This window comes from Eurytemora carolleeae, unplaced genomic scaffold (assembly GCF_000591075.1).
Source record: "Eurytemora carolleeae unplaced genomic scaffold, Eaff_2.0 scaffold1171, whole genome shotgun sequence".
Classification (NCBI taxonomy): Eukaryota; Metazoa; Arthropoda; class Copepoda; order Calanoida; family Temoridae; genus Eurytemora; species Eurytemora carolleeae.
Genome location: NW_019397068.1, coordinates 1 through 20,584, shown reverse-complemented (window position 1 = coordinate 20,584; position 20,584 = coordinate 1). Strand labels below are relative to the sequence as shown.

The following is a 20,584-nucleotide window of genomic DNA, read 5'->3' as shown; positions in this document are numbered from 1 at the left end:
TTTATACATGCAACTTTATTGAGTGTCGTCTTACATGAAGTTAAATAGTNTGAAAACGGTCATTTTGGCAAAAATGATTGTTTTTGAAGAAAAATAATTTATACATGCAACTTTATTGAATGTCGTCTTACATGAAGTTAAATAGTTGTGGGAGCTAAAACTTCTTGATATTTTCATAAAAATTGCTCAATGATAAGTACAGATGCCCTCTGGTCGGTTAACGAAACGAAGATCGTTTAAAAATCGACCATTTTTAAAAAAACGAACTTTTAAACAAAACGATGGTTTTGTTTTTGATTTTTCGTCGTCGTTTTCATAACGAAACAATTGTTTTAAAAAAAAATGAAAACATTACCATCCCTAGTTATAAGTGATTAAGACATGATTCAGACAATCATGTTACGTATTATAGCACAGTTGAAATAGGCGCATTTAAGATGTGTATATTTGTAGGATTAGCGAGGATAGATACAACGTTATAGTTAAGCTATCTCCATACATGTTTACAATTTGAAATTACGTATTAAAAAGGGTTTAAGCTAACCATGCTACTTATTCATTTAAAACGCAGATCAAAGAAAAATGGTTTTTTACGTAGAAATTTACAGACATAGATAATTAATAATGTATACAATGTATTGCAAGTTTAAACAGAATATTATGTGATCCGATATATTAATCACATGTATACTAATCAGGTTTGTTCTTTGTAATATTGCAGATGGAATCTGCTAATTTCTTTTTAAATAGAAAATTACTTCAAATAAGAAATACGTTATTTTTGCGTTATTATCATTATGTTAAAATAAAAAGGGATAGCTCACCAGTTAGAACAGTCAATAAAAGGATGCAAAACAGTTCCATTGTCAGTATCTAAACTTTTTATTTAAGTTTTGATTGTTTACAAGGTTTTTTTTTGAATTACAAGTTTACAAGTAATCAGAAGAAGTTTTTTTAATCGACAGCTTCTCTTTGTTTCCTTGTGTTATGTATTAATGTTGTTTTTATAAATCAAAATTTAAATTGAAAGTCGTCTTCATGTCTTCATTATATTGATATAACCGCCTAACACAAAGATTTTCTCTGATCGAATTTAAAAACTCTTTATATAAATACACAAAAATCTAAAGCCTTGTTCTTTTGTCAGGGAAAAGTCAACTTGTTACGACATTTATTAAAATTTATGAATTTCCTTCAAATTTTGAAAGTTGTAGAAATAAAAATAAGAGGTTATTTTACTTATTATTTATTTTAAATGCGAATGAAGACTAGAAAATTTAACAACATCCTACATACACTGAACTATTAAAGTAATTTTGTACAAATTTTTTACGTCTTGTTTTTCTTGAAAAACAGGAAACCAGTTTTTCAAATTTTTCCCGGTTCATTTCTATTGAAAAGTTAAACCAAAACTTGTAAAGATCTGTTAAGAAAAGGTCAAAATGAGGAAAAGAATAAAGATTCAAAGTTCAACTCAACTAATTAACATGTCTTAGAAATAAACTCAGGTGAAACTAGTGTTTTTCTGAGTTATAAAGATATGAAAAAGTTCTGCATTTTCAGTTTTACCAAAGGGAAAAAAATTTTCGAAATAATTTTAAATAGAATAATTAAACCAGGAAATTTGATTAAAAAGTTTTTGTTTGTCACATTTAGGTCTTTAAACGTCCTTCTGAAAAGTTTTGGGAAAAAATGTATTTCCTTATAGTATCATATCCGTAACCATAGATTAATTAAAATAACAGATTGGACACTATATGTCGTCTTTTCCAGAATTTATGTTTGTTTCGTTCACAATAACCCTGAGAGTGAAGCACATAGGAGTTACGCGTAGTCGGCTTAGAACAACTAGACAGAGAGAGAGCTTGTTCTACGGTGACTACGTGCAACTATGAGTTATTTGTGTCCTATCTTTCTTATCTATATAGATATATGTACATATTTTAGGATCGAGGAAAAACATGAAGATGGTACGCGACGCGGCCATTAAGTTGTAAACTGCGGACATATTTATTGTTCAAAACTTCACAATTTAACTATTTTAAGATTATTTTGGAATTTGTAGAATTAAATTGTGAGATTATATTCGCCATTAATTTTTGCACAATTTATATTTAGAATATAAAAATTATAGCTTTGAAAGGATTGTAAACAAATTTCAAGTGACAATTTAAAGTGGCATATCCAATTCACAAAGGTTCCCTAAAACCTGTATGATAAAAATGCATGATATCTCCATAACCTTTCCTTTGAAAATAATTACTTTTCATCGTTTTTTTTTATGAAGTATGCAATTGCTACAAAAATGACAATATCTTCAACGTATGTCGTACATTATTGGCAAGTCACACAAGAAAAAGGTCTAATGCATCCATGGTAACTTTTTCATTCAGAAAAAGAACATTAAAATCCCTTACAACGTTAGCGCCCATTTATAAGTCAAGAATTAAATTTAAAGACTATTATTTTTAATTAATAGCACGTTTGATAACTTTGAATATGCGGCTACAATAAGGTTCATTATGAACATGAGCATATGAATGATAAAGTAAAAATATCTTTGTTCACCCCATGTTGTGGAAAAAATGAAAAACAAATACTTACTGAAATTTCTAATTATTAAAATGATTCATTGATAGCGTCATAGACTCACAAAAGACGACAATTCGATTAAAAAAAATTTGAACGCGGCAACTCTGCGCATTCTAAATTTGTATTTCGATTCAGCAACACGGTGGAGAAAAAACTTAAGAAACTGATGCAATAGTTTAGTATTATTGTTGCTTATTTTTTTATTTTTTATTTTTAAATCGATTATCTAGCAATTTAAATGTAGTTTTGCTTTATTACATTTATAATCGTAATTTGTTTGTTAAAAATTCTTCAATTCCGATAAAGCCGGTTGGCGTCGTCATTCAGATTTGAAAATGTCGGATCTGAATTCTCAGATAATAGTTCAGGGAGATAAAATCCGCGATTTGAAGGTAAAAATATGCTGAGAAATTTTTATTCGACCCTTTTCAGAATTTTGTTTTTGTCCATTCGCACTATTGTCACAAAAAACCTTTCTCAGAATTGAGTTCCTCTCGTAGACAACGCCTCCCCCCCCTCCTCTACTAACAATTTATTGAAGACCTCGACTTTAATATAAAAAAAAAATTTAGTTCAGAAACTTTGCGTTCTTTAGTATGTATGACAGTTCCTGGATCCATATTTACATAACAGATCCAGGATTTGTATATTCATGACAGATTCATGATCCATATTTACATGACAGCTATCCAGGATCCATATTTACATGACAGATCCAGGATCCATATTTACATGACAGATCCAGGATCCATATTTATATGACAGATCCAGGATTCATATTTACATGACAGATCCTGGATCCATATTTACATGACAGATCCAGGATCCATATTTACATGACAGCTTTCCAGGATCCGTATTTACAAGACAGATCCTGGATCCATATTTACATGATAGATCCTGGATCCATATTTACATGACAGATCCAGGATTCATNATGGGTTCTTTACCTTTTAAAAATTTCTAGTGGTATTTAACCCCCAACTGTAGCGCGCTTGGATGCAAAGCAATTAATTTTTACTTCTGACTTTGTTTTGTCTGTGTTTAGACAGCTAAAGCATCGAAGGATGCTATTACTGCAGAAGTCAAAATTCTTCTAGAATTGAAAGCTAAATACAAGGTAGATAGTTTGTGTTCTTGACAATATTAAAGGGACTGTAAGCGTAATTTCAAGTGTCCCTCCATGCAAATATGGCAATGCCTGTCGATTTGCAACAGTACCCTTTTTTGTATGGATCAGATTAAGGTTTCCAGGGTACCGTTGTAAATTGTGTTTTGTCATCTTTGCATACACGGTAACTGAAATAAAGCTTACAGTCCCAATGGTAGATTTTAATTAGTCTTAAGTTTTGTTGATATTTTTATCAAAATTTGATACATTTTTTTATATTAAATTTAATGTGAACGTTTTGAATAATATGATTGATTGATATTGATTGATTGTAGAGTGAGACTGGCCAGGACTGGAAACCAGATTCAACTGCTCCTGCCCCTGCTGCAGCTGGCGGAAATACAAATTTAAACAAATTTGTGTCCAAAAGTTTTTGATTTTTGTTAAATTTTAAAAATGGGCGAAAAAAATATTATTAAATCCGCAAATTTTTTTGTTTTTGTTTTATATTGTATGTTGTTATATTGTGCAATTTAAAGAATAACTTTTTATTTTTTCGAATATTTTTCTATTTTAATTGGTGGATTTTTAAAAATCTATTTAATTTTTTTTTTCGACGGAGAATTTAAACCGCGTTTCTGAACCGCCAAAAACAGGTTCCAATTAAGCTCAGGCTCAAATCTTAAAACACTGAATACAATTTAAAGTGAAACTAACCATGTTTAAGCCGCGCCTTAAGTTTGAGAAGCGGCTCATATTTTTAAATTCGGCCTCTGGATCCTACATAAAAAAAATTAGGTCGTTAGGGCAAATATAATTGTACAATTTTAATGTTTAATTTGATTCCAGGAATCAGAGCTGAGTAGTAAAATCCAAGCTCAAGGGGAGAGCGTAAGAAAGCTGAAAGCCGAGAAAGCTGCCAAAGATCAGGAAATTATAAAAAATTGAAAATATTCCACTTCCTGGGGTGTATCATTTCTTGCAGAATTATTCCCCCCTTTGATAGTTTCCCCCCTCACAGTATTTGCTAAATTGGGGAAAATAAATACATTTTTGGGTAAAAAGTATTAAAAGGGTTAAAAACTTGCATATACATACATGCCAAGTCTTCAAGTTTTTTCCCCAGAGCATAAAAACTTATCATATTCTTTAAAATATATAATCATGTCTTCTTCTTGAACGGTTGTTTAGAAATAAAACACCAGTTCTAACTTTTTTCCTTGTTAATGATCTGGATCTGTAAATGTACTACTGTAACTTCAAGAGATCTTTTTTAAAAAAAATGGGGCAAGCCCAATTCACAGCGGTACCCGGCCTTTAAAATCGTTTTACTAATAATTAATTTAATTCTGACTATTTACCTGAATGAGTTCGAAGCAGAAATCCTAAAGTCATTTTATATAGAAACCTAAATTGATAATAATCAATTTTCAAAGAGAAAATGATGGCATATATTAAATCAGATAAAACTTTTACGGATACTGTTGATTATAAATCGGACATGCCACTCTACAAATGGTGTCGTTCTAAATTATGATAAAGGTATTTTTTGTCTCTTTCGGGGATTTTCAATTTTTATTTTCAACTCAGATTGATGGAGCTGTAAAAACCCTGTTGGCTTTAAAGGCCGAGTTCAAGGCAGCTACTGGCAAGGATTGGAAACCTGAAGCTGCTCCCGTCAAAGCTTCTGCTCCTGCTAAAACTGCTGCTCCAGCAAAAGCATCAGTAGCAGCTGCCCCAGCGGCTCCTAGTCTGACCGGTAAAGCTGCGGAAATTGATGTGAAGATTAAGTAAGCACTTTTTATTAAAAATATATCTCCTTTTTTGTACTATAGTTTTATTTGCCTTTACGCAATATACTTATTTGATAAACCCTTTAGTGAAAATTCCATCAAGTTCCATTTTTTGTGATGAAGCTATTTAGGAAAATCGGTTTTCAATTTGCAACCTGTTTTATCTAATTTATATTTCCCTTTTTATCTTTATTTTCATATTGTTGATTTACAGCAATAACAAACTAGGAATATTATCGAGGCTCTTTCCAGATTACCCTTCCTTATGCTCCTTATGAAAAGGTGAAAACTTCCAACATTATGAAGGGGAGAGGATAATCATGAGAGAAACTAGAAGCGTCGGCCCCAATTTTAATTAATGACGGGTTGTCTTTTTAAATAATAATGCGATTGTATCAATACAATGAAGACGACTTTTTAAATTAAGTTTTGATTTTTTACAAGGGTTGTTGAATTACAAGTTTGCAAGTAATCTAAGAGAAGCTTTTTTCATTGACAGCTTTCCTTGACTTTTATGTTTATATGTATCCATGCTGTTAAATAGCTTGATAAAAATCAAAATTTAAATTGAAAGGCGTCAGCATGATATTGATATAATCGCAACCACTGTAGTAACAAAAGTAATAATATTCCTATCATGTCTAGGGCTCAAGGAGAGAAAGTGAGAGAGCTGAAAGCTGCCAAAGCTGCTAAACCTGATGTAGAAGCAGCAGTCAACGCTCTTCTTGAACTTAAAGCAGCTTTTAAAGCTGAGACAGGTAATTTCAGGGTTGTATGTTTTCCTATGAAATAATTCCCTAACCCCTTTTTAGAAAAACACTTATTTTCTCCAGAGCCCGCGATTTAAAAAACTCGGGGAAATACGGCTCGGATCTAAGCTGTCGTTGGACCTTATTTACGGCTCGAGCTTTCGGATTCAAGTTGCATCTTATTTTCCACCGAGTTGAATTCAAAAAACCGGTTTAATATTCTATTTGGCAGATTTTTATGATAGGAATAAGCGCATTCCCAGTTTTTATTAGAACAAGACGCAACATTGAGCCTTATTCTCCACTAAAACCAACCAAGGTCGGTTTTATTTTTTTGGGCCTAACTCCTTAAGTCGAGCCAAAGATCTTGCAGCTGTCAAACACGTGGCACAAGCTGTCGTCAGAGTTGAGTCTAAGATTGGGTCTTAAAGTCGGGTTTAAGGAATTAGGGCTCGAGCCGAAGTTTTTAAATCGCGGGCTCAGAAGTCATAAAAAAATAAAAAAGGGGGGTGTTTGTTATGAAAAATATACACCCCTGGTCTGGGTTATTTATTTGATTTATTTACTGTTATTTATCTTTTCATTCTTCAATTCTTTCCTTCATGCAATTTTTATTTGAAGATAGTTTGAATAAAAACAAATGAAAGCATTTTCGGTATATTTATAAATTATTTAGATATGTTTAGGGTTGGAAAATTTAGTTTTATTCAGCTCTCCGGTTTCTTTTCGTGGGGGGGGGGGGGTCTTTTTTTGGTTGCGTGGTTTTAAAAACAACTATTGTTGGGAATTAGTCCATAGTTTACAGGGTTACCTACTAAAGGCGATACTTCAGAGACGACTGTACGGAATTTGAACTGTATTTTGATGGCTTGTTTCTTTCTTTGCCTAATCAAGAAATAAGCCATCAAAATACTGCGGACGATTAATTTCAACCTTGAGATCGTCATTTTAAAAAGGTCGTCTTTACAGTCTCATCCTTTGTGAGTAACCCTTAGTGCTCGGATTTCCATGAAATGATGGTTGACTGCTCTCGTGATTTTAATTATCTACAATATATAAAATAGTTATCTGCTCTTGAACAATTTGCCTCAAATTTTATTGAGGAACTCGGTAGAACTATGGAAATGGATCATAGATTCAAAGTTGAAAAGGTTTTAAAGGTAAAGCTTAGTTGCAAGGCAAAGCTGGGTCTCCAGTCTAGTATTTAATATTTTATAATAGTTCTATATAGGTTCAGACTGGAAACCATCTACATCTTCAGCTCCTGAGGTCAAGAAGGAGAAGGGGAAGGAGAATAAGGCCCCGGTGAAGGAGAAGGAGGATGGGGAGAAGTCAGATACACAGAAGAAGAGGGAAGCTAAGAAGGCAGAGAAAGCTGCAAAGAAGGCCACCCATAAGGTTAGAGAAGGATAAAAAAAATAGATAAATGAAAGACATTCAGTAGGTCCTATTTTGGTTTCCTTTTTAGATTTATACTTGATTTGATGAAATTGAACTAAATTGTTAAGATAGTTAAGATAAAGATAATAAAGGCAAAAATGGCGTTTGGCAGGGCGAGGTTTTAGGACCTTAAATAGTCATGTTTACTCGTTCTAGGTAGATGAGGGTAAGGATGGAGCCCAGCAGGATGAGAATGAAGGACCTGATGTATCTGAAGGGAACTACGGTGTCCAGGAGATGAACCAAAGTAAGAACAAGGGTTCTGTCACCATCACCGCTGTCAAGGACTTGAAACCTAAGATGGCTGGAAATGTTGTTTATATCAGAGGAAGACTTCACACCTCCAGGGCTAAAGGTAAACTTGACTTGGGGTCACGGATGTCAATTTTAAAATTTTTTTTTAAGTAATAGGGAAATTTTTTAGCGGTGTTAAGGGATTTTTAGCTGAAGTAGGGAATTTTTAGCTGAAGTAGGGAATTTTTAGCTGAAGTAGGGGATTTTTAGCTGAAGTAGGGAATTTTTAAGGATGAGAGTTGGGAATTTTCAGAAAGAGAAGGATATTTTTAGAAGTAGTAGAGGGATTTTTCAGCAGGATCAGGGATTTTTAGCTGGTTAAGGGAATAATAGGGGGATTTTTAACAATTATAAGCAGGAGTAGAGGATTTATCTAAGACGATTAAGAGGATTTTCAGAGGATGTGGTGGATTGATTAGAGGCTTACAATATCTTAATCTTTCTCTAATCTAGGAAAGCAGTGTTTCTTCGTAATTCGTGAACAGCAGGACACTGTCCAGTGCCTCGGGTTCGTCAACGAGAGGATCAGTAAACAGATGGTCAAGTTCATCTCCCATATCAGCAAGGAGAGCATCGTGGACGTCCAGGCGGAGGTGGTCAAGGCAGCAGAGAAGATAGAGAGCTGTACACAACAGAATATAGAACTGCATGTACACCAGGTAATTATGAACACAGTAGAATATAGAACTACATGTACACCAGGTAATTATGTACACAGCCGAATATAGCACTACATGTACACCAGGTAATTATGAACACAGTATAATATAGAACTACATTTAATTATGTACACAGCAGAATATAGAGCTTCATGTGCACCAGGTAATTATGTACACAGTAGAAAATAGAACTACATGTACACCAGGTAATTATGTACACAACAGAATATAGAACTTCATGTGCATCAGGTAATTATGTATAAAGTAGAAAATAGAAGGTAATTTATAAAGTATGATTAACAGATTGTTAACGATTGATTAATTGATTGACTGTCTAAGTTTAATTGGTGAACTTTTTTTTATGACCAGTTGATGGTTAATTTTGAAAGTTCGTTTAATTGTTTTAAAATTGATTTTCAAAGTTTGATTGATTGATTGTAAAGGCTAGATTAATTGATTGATCGTTAAGGTTTGGGTTACGTTTTGGGTTGTATCTACCACCAAAATAAAGACGCAGATATCAAAAAATTGGTTGGTTGATTGATTGATTGATGGTTGATTATTTGATTGATTGATTGATTGATTGATTGATTGTAAAGGTCTGGGTTGTATCTGCCTCTGACCCCCAGCTACCACTACAGATAGAGGACGCTGCCCGGAGAATATCGGACGAAGACGAAGGAACCTTTGCTCGGGTCAACCCGGTCAGTTAGATTTAGGGATTTAGGAATTAAAATAAAAATTTGGCTATTGATATCTTATTTGTGATTGATAATCATCTTCACAGAAAAAGATCAGTATTTTCCAAGGTGGGGTTATAAAGAGCTTTTAGAGAAATTAAGCGTTTTCGGGGATATCTTTTTTATGTAATAATAATCAAATTAGTTAACTTGTTTGAAAAATAAATAGGTTTTTAAAAAAAAGATTAAAGTATAATTTGCGGTTGGAATAATGAAGAAATTAAGTTGATTTAGCTATATTATTAATTTTTGTTATTTTTAACATTTTAATATATATTTAGGATACTAGACTTGATAACCGTGTTCTGGATTTAAGAACCCCGGCCAATCAGGCAATATTTAGACTTGAAGCAGGAGTTTGCCATCTTTTTAGGTCAAATATCCAAAGAATATTCTTTCATTTAAAAAAATCACGTTTTATTTTTAATCCTTAAATACAGGCTGTAAAACCATAGCTCATTCTTGATATAATAATTTCATTTTGAGTTTGATATATGGGCAGTAGGACCAAGGAGTATGGAATAGAAGGGAGATATAACAGATTATATGATTATACATGCTTTGCAGACGGTACTCCATTTGCATAAGAAATATTTGTTTGATGTACAATGTACAATTACCGCGTATACAATGACCTATTCTGAATATTTCTTATTCAAATGAAGTACCGTCTGCAAAGCATGCATGATCATATGGTAGGGCGGGCCGCGTCAGTTGTATCTCCCTTCTATTTCATACTCCTTGAGTAGGACATCCCTAAACTCTGATTGATTGATTGAGTTAAGTAATTTTGAAAATAATCTCTGCCCGTTGTTGCATTTCGTACATTTTAAAGTAATACCAAAAAGATTTCGCAGATTTTTTAAACGTCTTTATTTTATAATTTGAAAATATTTTGACGCTAAATTTTTTTTTGAAAATTGGGCATAATCTGTTGAGCTTTGGTTTGGAAATAAACAAACCAACAAAAAGACAAGTAAACCTAATATATTTAGAGACTAGATTTTCACTGTTTGATATGGGGTTAGGAGTTTAATGTTTATTCTTAGAAATTGTACTTTATTTATAGAGTGAAATGTTCACAGCGTTACCCTGAAAACTTTTTTGAAATCAAGAATCCATATGAAATCAGACCTTTTTATCTTAAAAAATTTTTTTTTTTTTTTTTGGTTTTTCTCTTGAATGGAGGAACTTTTCTTGGAATTGAACATTTTCCCCAACTAGTAAAACTGCGATATCTTTCCCATTGGCCAATTTTAAAGAGTACCGTTGCAAATCGGGGCATGCCCTTTTTTAAATGGATGGTCCCTTATAATTCCCAGACAGTCCCTTTTATGAAATTTTCAGCATTTAACATTTGTTGACAATTTTTCATGTTTATTTCAGAGAGTCCTTGGCTGGCAAAGGATTTGTGGAGATCCATACTCCGAAAATAATTAGTGCAGCAAGTGAGGGTGGAGCCAATGTTTTCAAGGTAGGATTATTGATGATTAATTGACAATTATTCAAGGATGGATGGATCGATCGATTAATTAGTTGGTTGACCAATTGATTGATTGAATTATGGTTGATTGATTTATTGATTGAATGTCCTCTGTCTAGGTGTCCTACTTCAAAGGATCCGCCTACCTGGCCCAGTCTCCCCAGCTCTACAAGCAGATGGCCATTGCAGCAGATTTTGACAGGAAGGATTGATTGATTGATTTGATTTGAGTCAATGATTGATTGCTAACCATTTTTCTGTAAGCTACTTGTTAATTTTAGTTTATGATATGATTATTTTCAGGACTCCTCACGGAGTATATAAGAAAATTTCATGATATTCATGCACCTGCACATATCACATTAATATGCAGAAAATGTGATATTTAATATTTACGAATATCGCATTGAGATCAAAAAAAATAGAGAGACATTTTTTTGTTCTTTTTTGGTCGAATTTTTTTCCATTTTTTTCTTTGTTTTTAATTTTTCGACATTTGCTTATATTTAATTTCACCTTGATTTGACCTTGATTTGACCTTGATTTGACCTTGAGTTTATCTTGATTTGACCTTGATTTGACCTTGAGTTGATCTTGATTTGACCTCAACTTGATGGTTAATCCCTTGTTGTGCAGAGTCTACACTGTCGGAGGTGTATTCAGAGCAGAGGATTCTAACACCCATAGACATCTAACTGAATTCGTTGGTAACTATTAGAGGAAACTGTCGGAATTTCAATGGATTCTTCAATTTTAAAAATCGGGCATCCCCGGTAGCCTTGAATTTTTTTTATCTGGTTAATAAGATCGTTTATCATATAGCTTTAAAAGTGTTAAATTCTGGTCATTTCTACATTGTTTTCCTACTGTAGAAACGCGCAATTAAAAAATAAAATTTTACAGTTTTTAAAATTCTTAACATGGCTATCTAATTCATGTAAGATAGTCCTTTGAAGGAAAAGTTTCTGAAAGAAAAAACCTTGGAAATAAAAACTTTAGTAAAAAAGTCCTTATTTTCTGAAGTGAAAATGTCACTGGAAATGAAGTCTTGAGTTTTAGATTCCTTGGACTTTTTTCCCCTAAAATTTAGGACTTTTTTTCTAAAACTTTTGAGGTTAACGTTATGAATTGGAAAAAGTTTATTGTTTCAGAAAGTCAAAAAAGAGAAAAACATAGTTTAAGTTTAGATGTAGTTTATTCAACACATCTAGAACGATTTCAAAAAAGTTGGAACGTGCCCAGCCCTACCCACATCCCAGACTTTACAACTAGACACTATTTTGTGGATTCTTATAAAACAATGAACAAAATGAATTTATAAACGGAAGTGTTTTTGTAAAAAAAGAAACATTAAAAATTGTAAAATCTCATTTCTGTGGACTAACTTCTATTAATTTACAGGACTTGATTTAGAAATGGCGTTCAAGTTTCATTACCACGAGGTTCTTGACGTTATAGGAACTAAATCAATTAATCAAAAAATTTGTTGTTTATTTGATTGATTATGTGATAAATTTGATTCACGGATGGTTTGTCTAATATAATTACCGATGCATCTAGTATTTGAAATGGTATAAGTGGTAAATACTTAATTCATTGATTATTTTTATGGTTGGTTGGTCGGTTGATACTTCATTGATAGATATAATGATTTATTGTTGATTGATTGATTGATTGAGAGCAGGAGATATGTTTACGGAGATGTTCAAGGGACTGCGGGACAGATACCAGAATGAGATTCAAACCGGTAACAGACACATTTATACCAGATCTACAGATTTACACCAGACACATTAATACCAGATGTATAGATTTACACCAGATCTTCAGATTTTAAACTTCAAATCATGTTTTAAACACTTATTTTCTGATTTTTAATAGATAAATAGATTCACTCCAGACTCGATTCATACCAGATATCAGCAATCCAGACACAGACATACAAGATATATAGATTTACACCAGACACATTACCCCAGTTCTACAGATATACATCAGACTCATTTATACCAGATATCATAATACCAGACAATGTCATACTAGATATATAGATTTACATCAAACACATTCATACCAGATTTACACCAGACACATTTATACCAGATAAATATGTTTACACCACAAGATGATACAAATATTAATCAGATTGATATCAGAGACATTTATTTTTAGTATTTACACAAAAATTCATTTATTGTATTCAGCTTTAATACATGTTCAGTGTGTGTCCAATACCCTCATGAACCCTTCAAGTTCCTTGATCCACCTCTTCGACTGGAATTCCCAGAAGCTGTTCAGATGTTGAGGTAAATTTGGGATTGTATGTTCGTTGGATCCGGATCCAATAGATCCACAACATTTGAGCTCCATGGATCCGGATCGGCTGTATTTGGGACTATAACTGTTTAGCGTCTTGGATCCGGATCCGCAACATTTTAGCTCCATAGATACTGATCCTTAAATCCAAGGATTCGAATCCAAGTGTCGAAGGATCATCTAAAACATTGGAAGTGTTTTTAAGATACACATTTTAAAGAGATTGTAAGCATAATTTCAAGTGACCCTCCAAGCAAAGATGGCAATGCCTAATTTACAGTGGTACCCTTAAAAGCTACGTCTGATTAAGTAAGAAGTACATATTAAAGTTAATAATTTTGAAAATTGATTATTATTAACTGTGAGCTCTTAACAAAAATTAATTGCGCATTTCTGCGACAAGAAAATATATGGGAATTATTAGAAATTAACACTTATAAACCCTGAAAAATGACAATATCTACTACATTATAAATCAAATAAAGGTTTTAAGGATACTGATGTGAATCGGGCATTGTCAAATCAAATCAAATCACAAAGGGCGGGATTGACAATGGACTCCAGTAATGGATTGGAGGTTCAAGTCTTTTCCGTGTCCTGGTTTTTTCAGTCTGGACTTCTTCCTATTTTTAAAACATCCAATCAACATTTTCTTGTAAAGTGCGAAGTTCCTTGCCACACGACCAAATTTGAGCCATGCTTCACTTTTGGACCACCTTATGTAACCTAATGAGAAACCATTTGAACCTTCCTTGAAAAAAGAACATTTGTTATTAAATTTCGTTAAGATTTCAACTAAATATTTAACGGAAATTGTCTAATTCTGAACGAAATATTTCTAACGATTAGATCTCCCTCGGGTAATTTTTTAAAGCAAAAAAATCAGACCACAATTTGGAAATGTCAGGGGTGTTTTGTTCCAAGAATTATATCTGAAAAATGAAGTGGACAACTGAATGCTGCAAGTTCAAGTCCTCTCTCATTGCTCAAGAAATTCCGCTTTGTTGGGAATATCACTGCTGTTACCAGCGTGAGAACCCAGCTTTGCCTGGAAGCAAAGTGATCTCTATAATAAAAGATCCACTTAATTTAGAATTTTTAAACCAAGCTAAGAACATTACCGTGGTTCTACCGAGTTTCCAAATCAAAATTTAAGGTTTCCTGAGTCATGACATTCAAAGAAACAAACAGACGAACAGAGATAATTACTTTATATTGATGTATGATTACTATCTAGGGAAGCTGGAGTAGAAATGGGAGATGAAGACGACCTCTCAACCCCTGCAGAGAAACTACTCGGCCGTCTTGTCAAGTAAATTTTTTTAACAAATAAGATTAATAATAAAATAAGTGCGAGAATGGACTGTTTAATAGTTTTAAACTGCAGTTTCAGTATGTTAACAAATTCAGTGTCCTTCAAGTGTATATCTCAATTCTCAATATATTTATTTATAAACTATAGACTGGCTTGTTCAATTCATACATTTAAAACCATTATATAGCAATGAAGAAGATATCATCTTTTTTCTAGTTGGAAAAGTGTTTAATTCGGACAAGTTCTAAGTCACTTTTACAGAGAAATTACAATTGAAAATAATCAAAGGATCCGAAAAAATAATTTTCCAATTTACGTTTTTTAAAATAAATTGTGGACTTCCTTTTACTGCCAACGTTGCTTTAAAATGGTATTCTATTTGTCCCGCTTTTGCCGTTTAATGAAACTTAAAAACCTTATGAGTTTTTAATATGCTTTACCTGTCATATGCTAGTGCTCGATTTTCTTTTCGCCAACTCTTCTTAAAAATCTTTTTTCCTCTGGTATATTTATGAAATGTTTGAATGTTTTAAGGTTTTTCGGCTGAATTGTGGAATAATGTTAGTTCATCGTCGACCTAATATACTAACAAAATGTGGTTATATTTGAAATATAAACAAGAAATATTTAACTTTCTTTTCATTTTCTTTTCCTTTTTTAAGAAGGGGGGGAATATTCCCACAACTTCGATTTTTGGAGGTTTTTAAATATTTACTCTGACACTGATTTCTTTATCCTGGATAAGTTTCCTTTTTATTCAGGGCTAAATACGACACTGATTTCTTTATCCTTGATAAGTTTCCTCTGGCTGTTCGTCCTTTCTACACTATGCCAGATCCAGCTAATAACATGGTAAGCTAAATATTGGCAAAAACTTGGCACATTCTTGACAATGTTTTTGTAAAATCTAAACCGTGTTGTCCAATAATCTACTTAATCTTGGCAATTTATTTTTATTAATTGATTAGTGTTCCTAATCTCTCACCCCGTTTTTTTCAACTTTTAACCCTTCTATTTGTATTAATTTTATCAATGACATGAAAAAATTGACAAGTGTCAATTCTCACAATTTTCTTTAATGTCTCTTCAGCACAAATATGTCAGTCACTTTAAATCTGAATTCATCCTCTCCTCTCTCACTATCCAACTTTTAACTCCCCCCCCCTCACTTCCTAGTCACCATTCCTTCCGCAAGTAACACACCTGTGTATCTGCTCCGGTCTGAGTGGTCCTCCTAGTCCTGTCCAGGCGAGGGTCGCCTGGCTACGTCTAGGGAAGGAACAGAGAAGGAGGAAAGGAGTAGATGAACCGCCTGGTCTGTCTTGGACTGCAGGAGAACGAGAACGCTCAGGATCGGTATCCAGGAGATAGAGAGAGAGAGATGGATCCACAATCCGGAATCCAGGAATCAATTCAATAATAACACAGGAAGGCCTTTAGGATCTTCTTGGCATTTATCTGGAATATAAACACCACTATAGATATGACACAAGAAAGGACAAGAGACATGGACAATACAAAGATCACAATTTAAAGACATATAGTGGTGCCATCCTGGAGGGTTGGAGGAGATGAGACAGCAGCCGTGAGTAGAACCTAGATAAGGTTCTATGAGTGGGGTGGCGTTCTATTTAATTAAAGAAAACAAGTTGTTTTAACGTTTTTGTTTATTTTAGTATTCAAACTCTTACGACATGTTTATGCGGGGTGAAGAAATCTTATCAGGGGCGCAAAGGATTCATAACGCGCAGTACTTGACTGAGCGCGCCAAGCACCATGGAATAGGTAACAATTTACTTATTTTCGTAAATATCGATTTTAACCTGTAAAATAGTTGTGAAAAGAAACCCTCCATCCAAAGATTTTCAATGGTACCCTTGAAACCTTAATCTGATTAAAAATGTTGAAATATTGTCGTTTTTAAGAATCAAAAAGTGTATTAATAATTTCTCCACTGTTTCTTATTAGCAGATAATGCGCAAGTCACTTTTGCAAAGAACCCACAAATGAAAATTAACAGTTATAAGAAAATAAAAACATTATTTCTAGTTCATACTTAATCAGACAAAGCTTTCGAGGGTAACAATATAAAGAAAGATAATCTTTGTTTGTTTTTTAACATTATTAAATTTAAACTTTTTTACATTTTCATTCTAAATTAATTTCAGAATTGCACACTATTTCTTCTTACATTGATTCCTTCCGATACGGTTGTCCTCCTCACGCTGGTGGTGGAATAGGTTAGTTATTTATTTATTCATTTATTCATTTATTCATCCTTTCATTTATTCATTTATTCATTTATTTCTTTATTCAATTCATTCATTCATTGATCCATTTATCCCGTGATCCTTTGATCCATTGATCCATAGGTTTATTGGTTTTTAACATCCTTTCATCCTTTTATTCATTCATTCATTTATTCATCCTTTCATTCTTTTATCTATATATATACTTTGTTTATCTGTTTGTCGTTTGTATCCAATAAACGTAAAAATGGCTGAACTGATCAAGCCCGTATACTCGCATGATTTTGTTGTTTCATTTTTTCAGTTATTGTTCATCATTTATCATTCTTTCATTCATCATGCATTCTTTGTATTTGTATTAAATATTGTTCTCTTGTTTAGGTATGGAGAGAGTAACTATGTTGTATCTTGGTCTGGATAATATCAGGAAAACAAGTATGTTCCCTAGGGATCCTAAGAGGATCACTCCGTAGACGTGAGATCACTCCATCTTCTTTTTGGATCCCTAATCCTTTCCTTTTAAAGAGCTGGCAAGGGAAGCCTTATCTGTGATTTTCCAATTACAGTCTGAAGAAATTTTTTTCAGATATTTAAAAAAATGATTGGATAGATAGACAGATAAATAAATCTACCATGTCGGGGGTACAGCAAAGATTAAAACTGAAACAGACTCCGATAGATTTCTGGTCTTTGAAGGAACAGCTGACTCTAGCATCAGCTGTACTCAGGTAAACAAACAGCTGACTTAGTATCAGCTGTACTCAGGTGAACAAACAGCTGACTTTTGTATCAGCTGTTCTCAGATAAACAAACAGTTGACTCTATCATCAGCTGTACTCAGGTAAACAAACAACTAATACTAGCATAAGATGTACTCAGGTATACAAATAGCTGACTCTTGCATCAGCTGTGCACAGGTAAACAAACAGCTGACACTGGCATCAGCTGTGCTCAGGTAAACAAACAGCTAACACTAGTATCAGCTGTACTCAGGTAACAAACAGCTGACTCTTACATCAGTTGTGCTCAGGTATACAAACAGCTGACTTTAGCATCAGCTGTACTCAGGTGAACAAACAGCTGACTCTTGCATCAGTTGTGCTCAGGTATACAAACAGCTGACTTTAGCATCAGCTGTACTGAGGTAAATAAACAGCTGACTCTAGCATCAGCTGTATTTGGGTGAATAAACAGCTGACTCTAGCATCAGCTGTATTCGGGTGAACAAACAGCTGACTCTTGCATCAGCTGTGTTCAAGTATACAAACAGATGACTCTAGCATCAGCTGTTCTCAGGTAAACAAACAGCTGACTCTAGCATCAACTGTACTCATGTAAACAAACAGAGAGAATTATATAGAAAGATATTTGAGGTATTGATATTGGTCATTTTAAAGGCGTCTTGTTAAATTCCTAATCGGTTTAATTTTAGAACTGGAGATCAGAACTGGGTTTCAGTTTCTCGAACAATGAAACAGTTTTGGGAACCAGGTAGATTTTTATTAAAAGAAGTCATTTTTTTAGAAAAAGCCACTTTTTTAAAAAGCCATTTTTTATGAAAGAAGTAATTTTTTTTATGACGCATTTTAATGTTGGTTACACTCGAAGCTTTCGTAGTTTTTAGATGAACCATTTGTTTTGCAATGCTAACGCTTTTTTGGTCAATATATAGATTTTGTAGACGCCACTGCGCTTAGCAATAAAAACTATTAAGTGATGCCCATTGGTTTCTAAAAGACCTCATGGCTAGTTAATTAGCTTCCCTGACTTACCTGAATATTGTCCCGTTGATGGCTTAATCTTATGTCATCATCAGTCATGCTTTAAGGACTTTAAGGATTTAAAACATCATTAAAGTTTTCCACTGGATATTTGATATAGAGGTTAGGCGCTGAATTCCTAGGCTCCCCAAAATTATATTTTCCCCCCTAAAAATCATGTATATTTTTTCCCCCCTAAAAATCATGTATATTCCCCGATTTAGCAAAGAAAATTCTCGTAGAGAAACAATGATTTTCTAACAGGGGGGGGGGTGAGTTGTCATTAAGATATCCATAATTCCCCTGACTAACCGTGAATTGATACTGTGAATCTGTGAATTATAAATCCTAATTTCAATCCCAGCTTAGTATAGTCATGGTGGGATGGCGATGTGGTCATAGGGCGTCCCTAAACGTATTTATTGAGTGATTGATTTATTGATTGAGTGTGATTGAATGATTTATAGATTTATTGGTTGATAAATTGATTGATTGATTAATTATTTGGGCGGTTGGTTGGTTGGTTGGTTGATTGATTGAATTGTTGAGGTCGTCCTCCGGATTGGTATTCCCAGAAGAACTGTGCTCTTCAATACAACCTTATTATGGAGAAAGCTGATCTACCGCGAAGAAAAAGGAAATCATTTTATCCAAAACTACGACACTAATAATATGAATAATTAACTAAATGTTTTTGGGAGCTTTACTTACCTTTTTATTTATTGAATGATATTGATTACAGTACACAGGTGAATGTGAACAGCTTATTTTTTTTAGGTTTTTTGTTGTTGTTAAATTAACTCGATTTTATTTTGATCTACCGTTCAAGGGAAAAAACAAAACAGGGGAAAAATGTTTTTACATTTTTTTGTTTAACTCTCTTTATGAATGTTTTGGTTAATAGTGTTAAAATTTAAAGTTTTTATCACCCCTGTTTATTGGGGGCCCAATAAGACTAAATTACAAAAAATCTTATCAGTAATTTGAGAAACTACCAACAACAAAAATTAGGATAAACAAACTCTAAAGTATGAATTTATTTTTAAAGTATTCAGAGATAATGAAATGACAAATAATATTAAAAAGCAAAAAAAGTAAGGTGAATAAAACCAAAATAACACACAAAAAACTAACAAAGTTTTTAATCTTCCTGATAGAAACAATCTTAAGAACTGAGGACGGTCAACGCAGACCGAAATATATTTTCAATAATTGTGGAACTAACATCTACTTTTTTTACTCTACAGAGGTTTGGTCCATCACCATCGCGTAATTTTAGATAAGAAAAAAGAAATACGTGAATGAAGTAATAAAAAATATAAAATTAACGTTCTGATTAACGTTGGATCCACTTGGAATTGTATTCAATGTTTCAAGATTTAAGCAGCGCTCAATTAAAATTGGTTTTTGACGGAATTAAGACACGGCTCAAATTCATTAATTTCTGACTCTGAAGAAGAGAAAACGGAAGAAATACTAGGAATAAACGAACTTAAGAAGAGGATGAAATGATTGTGTAGAGGAGAGAAACAGGAAGGGAAGGATAATCCTAATGAAACAATTGTTAAAACTCTGGGAGAACAAAGAAAAGAACAGCTGAGGTAAACAGGGGTATATTGTTTAAAGAGACTGTACGGGGAATTTTAAGTGACCCTCCACTCGAACATGGCAATGACCTATTCACAACCGTACCCATGAAACCTTACTCTTTTCAATAATGTGAAAATGGTTTAAAAGTGTTTAATTTAGAAATTTTCTATATGTTGTCTGCTGCATTAGAAATGCGAGATTTACAGTAGAGAAATCACAATTAAAAATAATCATTTTTCAAAATTATAAACATTGGTATTTAATTCAGTCTTTGTCAGACAAAGCTTTTAAGGGAACCGTTGCGAATCTTTTCAACTGTTGCAGGTTCACTTGAAATAACGCCACAGTCTTTTTTTGAATTTCCGGTAGTAAAAAGTATTTTTATTAATGCTTGTTATTAGGCTGGCCGTAGAGGACGAGAAGAAAGAAATTTCTCGGTTAGAGAAACAAGTTCAGCTCCTTAGGCACAGTTGGTTGGTTGGTTGGTTGGTTG

At 33.2% G+C, this 20,584-nt stretch overlaps 1 protein-coding gene across 1 annotated transcript; it reads left to right on the top strand.

The window, feature by feature from the left end:
• The first annotated feature begins 2,877 nt into the window (after nucleotides 1-2,877).
• On the top strand, nucleotides 2,878-17,328 carry LOC111711566 (aspartate--tRNA ligase, cytoplasmic). Its single transcript, XM_023485951.1, has 22 exons — nucleotides 2,878-2,984; nucleotides 3,641-3,712; nucleotides 4,039-4,108; nucleotides 4,551-4,633; nucleotides 5,294-5,493; nucleotides 6,142-6,254; nucleotides 7,477-7,643; nucleotides 7,842-8,040; nucleotides 8,433-8,638; nucleotides 9,238-9,342; nucleotides 9,660-9,751; nucleotides 10,765-10,852; nucleotides 10,981-11,063; nucleotides 11,498-11,568; nucleotides 12,263-12,319; nucleotides 12,546-12,608; nucleotides 13,083-13,167; nucleotides 14,415-14,489; nucleotides 15,254-15,344; nucleotides 16,169-16,277; nucleotides 16,661-16,732; nucleotides 17,123-17,328. Exons 1-22 carry the CDS (start codon nucleotides 2,928-2,930, stop codon nucleotides 17,212-17,214), a joined length of 2,250 nt encoding a protein of 749 aa, XP_023341719.1. The 5' UTR covers nucleotides 2,878-2,927; the 3' UTR covers nucleotides 17,215-17,328.
• The last annotated feature ends 3,256 nt before the right edge of the window (nucleotides 17,329-20,584 follow it).